This window comes from Setaria viridis, chromosome 1, assembly GCF_005286985.2.
Source record: "Setaria viridis chromosome 1, Setaria_viridis_v4.0, whole genome shotgun sequence".
Classification (NCBI taxonomy): Eukaryota; Viridiplantae; Streptophyta; class Magnoliopsida; order Poales; family Poaceae; genus Setaria; species Setaria viridis.
The window spans coordinates 31,955,524-31,961,166 of record NC_048263.2 but is presented as its reverse complement, the minus strand read 5'-3'; the positions used below and the strand labels follow the sequence as shown (position 1 = coordinate 31,961,166).

The window sequence follows — 5,643 nt, the reverse complement described above, 5'->3', positions numbered from 1 at the left end:
CAACCTACAAGCCTAACCAAATCCTACCCTAGCTCATAGAAGATGGTTCTTGTCAGGGACGGAAAATATACGAGGGGATCTCGCCGGAGTTGAAGAGAAGGGTGACGATTGTGTGCCAGAAAAATTCGGGTGCAGGGAGGGGCATCATATAGCATTTTCCTTTGTTAGCCTTTCTTTTCCGTGAGTGGAAATAACGACATCAGGAAGAGATAGTGCGTTATTCAGTCTAGCATTGTGCACGTTTTCAGCTTGCACCGAACCAGTCAAGCTTGGCACGTATTTTGAATGGAATTCATGTAGAACCGAGAGATTTTGAATTTGCAGCAAATATTTTACCATATTTCACTATTCTTCTTCAAAAATGAAATCCAATAACTGAACTTAAATATTAGCCGATCTTTAATTTAAATTGTAGTTATGTTCACAAGCAGCAAAACAAGGTGAAGCAAAGCTAAGGCTCACTATTGACTTACTAGATGCAGAAAAACTGCATTTGCCAGAGTTGTTTAAAAGCTCCATGTCAAAAATTATTTACCACACCATGAGATCACAAAGCCAGAATGACAAAAATATGCATGTAACACTTTTTTTTCCGTTGGTATTGACGTTCCTTACAAGAACATGTAACGGAACGGGATAAAAGACAAAAAGTGAAAGATGGGGAGTGGAACAAGGTTGAAACTGATGGAAGAAATATCTCCAGTCAGCTGATGGTGTTGCTCTCTCTGCAGGGCTTTCCCTTTCATGTACAGTTTAGGGTAAATGAATTTGGCATACCAAGTTCCGGAGTACTGACAGTGTATGTTAGCTGAAGATTCTGATATCTAGCAGGCGCACGAAGGAACAATCAAATTCAATCCCTGAATGGCACAAAACTCAGCCGCTATCTCCTATCTATACACAAACTACATCCTGAATGGCAGTGACTATCTTACGTATCTGGATTCATGCTATACTCTAACAGGGAAACCAAAGTTTTGAAATGTCCTGATTTGACCTCCACGACCTGCTGTGACAATTACTAGGCCCCAGGCTGACCGATTTGGAACTTGATCTCCCTCGTCGGCAAGGCAGGTAGTAGGCCTGTGACTCTGCTTTGCTGGTGTGGTGAGTTCTTCGGGCCAAGTCACAGATGTCCAGTCACCAGTATGATTTGAGTTGTTACTTGTGATTGTGGTGCTCTGGTACTTAACATCTGGCATCTCCTGTGCTTTAGCAGGTTTGGTTTGCAGTACATGGTCATTCTCCAACCCACAATCCAGCTCTTCTTGTTTCCTAGGGTTCATTAAAGAAGTCATTGTGGTGCTGGTAAAAGGCCAGGTAACAGCAACTGTCACACTCTTGCAGTGGAAGTGTTCATGGGTATTTGTGACAGAAACAATGCCTTTCTTTCTACTTGGTTCAAAATCATCATTGTTCCTCCACATATATACATGGGAATCCTCACTTGCAGAGATAATATGCCGCCCATTTCCAGCTGAACAAGCTGAGATTTGGCTGCTGGTGTTTCGGAATCCTGAAATATGGCAAAACATAAGAACTATGTAATTGAGACCAACCAGCAGAATAGAAGACGAATATTGAGCAAGGATTCCTGTTCTTAATAACAGACAGAGAGTGACATGCACAGGAAAACAAACTATGTAGCCGTTAAGATCTATCAATAGGGACAAGCTATTTTAACATGTTAAGTGAACAATAAAGCCAATCATAGCAGAAAAGTGGAATCTGATATGTTCCAGCACTGCTCTTGAAAGGAAGAACAAAGCAGATACAGTTGATCTTCAGTAGTCACACAGTCAATAATGATTGCACCATGATCTGAACCAGTGTAAAGTGTGAACGTATACGAAAAATAGTTGATAAAGAAACTTTTACCTTTAAACCTGTTAACTAGCTCAAAACCATCAAGAACTCGTATTCGTGAATCTGCAGATGTGATTACGACCTTTGAAGGACTGCCTGGGACAAACTATTTGAGGAACTATTTTCAGTTTAACGAAGCAAAATAATCTAAACACTGGTGCAGTACGATTCACATCACAACAAAATGTTTAAAATAAGCACCTGAAATCCAGTGATTTTCTTCTGGCTGGATTTCCTTTTCTTGATTTGCAGGTCAATTCTTTTTTTGTAGCAAAGCATATCATCTAGTCAGAAGAAATGGAAAATATAAGTTTAGGCTTGCAAATCACAGAACAAGTAAGGCCTTTGGATCAGAGTTGAGAACAGAGCTAGAACGCAAGCCGATGTACCAGATGTATCATACAGATGGCAACTGCCCTTGTGGGAGCCAATCAGCGCGCCCTGAGACAAGGCACAAGAGTATTAGGATGAGCATGTGATAAATTAGACAGCCTGTTCACCAAAATTCAGAAACTGGGAAATTGATCAAATTCAAACCTTTCCATCTGGGGTATAGCAGGCAGCAGTAACCATTTCATGTAGATCGACCCAGTCAACAATTTCGCGTTTTGGAATACTCCAGATACGAACCTTTTCATCCAGGGAACCACTAATGAAGTATCTATCATCAACAGGATTGAACTGGATGCAAGTCACTGAATCAAAAAGAAATGATATCAGAAGGAAAATGCTATTACAGTGCTGAGACAGAGAAGGACAGGGATTCTGAAGTGAAGTGCATACCGTAGTCACTGTGTGAGAAGGTTTTCAAACAATAAGTGCTTGACATGTGCCACAACCGTACTGTTTTATCCATTGATGAAGAAAGCAAATACTGCAGGAATAAAAAAATGGAGATGCTGAAATAGCTGGAAACTACAATAAATTCATAACAAATATGCTGCCTAGAATCATTTAAATTCAGTTGAGTAAACAAACATGTTGTAGAAATGGATATGGCTTATACTGAGAGATGTGCAAGAGAAGTGTCTAGCAAAAATGCCGTGTGCGGTGCCCACTTATGCTGTCAGTGTATCTGAGTACATGGTACCTTGACCAGTTATGAGCACTTATTCTACATGAACACCCTGGTGGAATAATTAATCTGCACTTTTAAACCCCGTTACCATCATGTACATCAACAACCCCATTTTTTAATCTGTTTGAAAACAAGAAAAATCTCATATCATCTTAGAGATATAGAATAGCTAATTCATGATTTTGTCAAGTATTTTTATCGAATATTTTTTTTCTCGCACAGAGTTTGTCAGGTATTTGCTTCAAGATCCACAAACTCTTCTAAAAGAGGTGTGCCAAAGCAAACCTAAAAGGCAACGCCAAAATTAACTCATTCTGTTAATTACATTACAACTCTCTTGAAAAGCTTAATACCTCCTTTGATTTGATGCAGAGAAAGAATAAATATCAATTAACAAAGTCAGAACCTTATGCCTAAAAAGTACAGGACCAAAAAAAGGAAACACCATTTTTTTAGGAAAAAAAAGAAACATCATTAACTTGCAGTTTAGTACTATGAAACTGGTTAACTGAGTTTCAAATGTCTATATTTTGACAAAAGGCAACATATCGTCCAGATAATAGATGAACCAAATACCAACAAGTCAATAAGTTATGTGCTGTACTTTATAGACGCGCTGAGAAGGAAATTAAAACCACAGTAAAGTGGCAAACTGTAATCTTGTAGGGAGCGTGCCTTAGTTAAATTTCAGGGCACTATGCACATGGTAAAAACCGGGGCACACTTGTGAGCAATAAATTTAACATATTTATCCCAAAATCAAATGCCTAAATAGCAACTGATCAAATTTTCCTTTCCAATAAGCGCACCAGTTAAACTATGCCAGATCTGGATGCCAAATTAGGGTATGCCCAAACCCCACAAAAGTAAATAAGGTTAGCTGATATGTGATCATAATGTTTCTAGTGTAACGATTGCTGCATAGCTTTTGCATTCTTAATAACACAAGTTAAGTTCAGATCCAATTTATATCCTACATTCTGGTGCCGGTCATTCTACATTCTGTTATAGGCTGCACTTGGCGATGAGACTGAAAATATAAAATTTACATATTAGAATTGAAGAGAAACTAGAAATGTGTACACATTACCTGAGATTTGGACCAGCTGAGATCAAGCACATCCTCTGAATGCCCTGCGAAGGTTATAACAGGCTTCTCGGACAGTGCAAATACATACTCGGGCACCATCAACCTGTCTGAGCTCACCGATCCCCCACTGTGCAGTACCTTTGACCGCAGCTTCTTCTCCCAATGGCTCCCACTTGGAGCAGCTGATGACACCATTAGCTCTGATGACTCATTGCACACCCCATTCTCCTCCACTGCCCTCTCCTTCCCCACCCTCTCGAACTCTAATACCTCCCAAACATGGATCACGCAATCCTCCCCAGCGCTCGCAAGGTAACGGCCATCAGGACTAAATTTGATGCTCCAGATAGAACCATTGTGTGCCTGTATATCCTGTGTCATAAACAGGCTACTGAGCTCCTTATATGTCTTCCCGTACTGGCGCACCTTGACACGGGACGGGCCATGGCGTGGAACACGGTCCTGGCTGTCATCCGTTGCAGAGCTGGAGTGGTGCCCACCTTTCTCTGAAGACGTGTCCTTCTCGTCGCTGCTGCGGCGGTCACGGGAGTGAGTGGCCATGGAGCCAGCTACGCAGCGGATGCTGCGGAGCCAGCTGCTGCGCCGCTTGGAGCGCGCCCCGCCGTTGCTAGAGCTGGAGCTGGACCTCTCGATGGGCGTGGAGGCGCCACTTTGGGAATTCGAGGTGCAGTTGGAGTTGGGGGTGCTGAAAGCCTGGCGGCGCATAAGCTCCTGAACGATGGGTGAGCGGCCTAACTCCTCCACGGTGAGCTGCCGCCCCGTGCCGACCTCGCGGAGGCACAACTCCTCCCTCACAACGTACTCGCTGCCATCGTCGAGGTTCCTGATCAAGCACCTGGGGTCCTCCTCGACCGCCTCCAGCGCGGCATCCGACGCGTCGGACAGCGACGGCCGCAGGCGGGCGCCCCCGAGCGGCGGTTTCGCGGCGGAGCCCAGGGCGACCCCGCCCGATCTGGAACGCGAGACGGGAGAGGCCGGGAGGGAGTCCACGGCGGCGTCGGAGGCGGACCGGCCCGCCCCGAATCGGGCGAGGGAAGGGTCCCCGGCGAGGCCCAGCAGCTGGAGCAGCCGGCGGCGGCGCTCCTGGACGGGCGCCGGCTGGGAGGTCCACAGGTCGAGCGCGGCGGCCGACGCGTCGCAGCCGCCGCGGCGGCGGCGCGGGCGGGCGGCGCCGTCGTCGTCCGAGGCCGAGGTGGAGGAGCCCGAGGAGGAGAGGATGCGGTCGAGCGACTCGTAGAAGAGCTCCTCCTCCCCCTCCTGCTCCTCCACTTCCTCCTCCACGCTCATCGCGCCGCCAGCATTGGCCGCCGCCGCCGTCGTCGGGAGGGCGAGGCGAGGCGCGCGCGGTGTGTTCGGCGAATTGTGCGAGAGAGACAAAGATGATGAGACGGTGCCGGAGGGAGGGAGGGAGGGAGGGAGGTGTGGGGGAGGAGGAGGAGGCGGGCGAGGGAGAGGGGAGGGAGGGATGGGGAAGTCGTAGCAGCAAGTGGCGGCGTTAGATGAGATCCACCACGCCCGCGCCCGCGCCCGCGCACGACGACAGCCTAACCGCGAGCGACCCCGTTGCTTCCTCTGATCTCCCAACCGC

At 46.5% G+C, this 5,643-nt stretch overlaps 1 protein-coding gene across 1 annotated transcript; it reads right to left on the bottom strand.

The window, feature by feature from the left end:
* Window positions 1–561: 561 nt before the first annotated feature.
* On the bottom strand, window positions 562–5,643 carry LOC117863843 (uncharacterized). The gene is made up of 7 exons (XM_034747707.2): window positions 4,035–5,643; window positions 2,650–2,740; window positions 2,404–2,561; window positions 2,256–2,307; window positions 2,068–2,150; window positions 1,879–1,972; window positions 562–1,516 (listed from the first exon to the last, which is right to left on the bottom strand). Exons 1-7 carry the CDS (start codon window positions 5,340–5,342, stop codon window positions 951–953), a joined length of 2,352 nt encoding a protein of 783 aa, XP_034603598.1. The 5' UTR covers window positions 5,343–5,643; the 3' UTR covers window positions 562–950.

What these genes read in the sequence shown, in the direction of transcription:
- LOC117863843 (XM_034747707.2), bottom strand. Translation starts at nt 5,342, where the DNA reads ATGAGCGTGGAGGAGGAAGTGGAGGAGCAGGAGGGGGAGGAGGAGCTC. An exon ending in TCAGCTGGTCCAAATCTCAG is followed by an intron (nt 2,741 to 4,034) that starts GTAATGTGTACA and finishes TTATTCCTGCAG; the next exon opens with TATTTGCTTTCTTCATCAAT. An exon ending in CCATCTGTATGATACATCTG is followed by an intron (nt 2,151 to 2,255) that starts GTACATCGGCTT and finishes TCTTCTGACTAG; the next exon opens with ATGATATGCTTTGCTACAAA.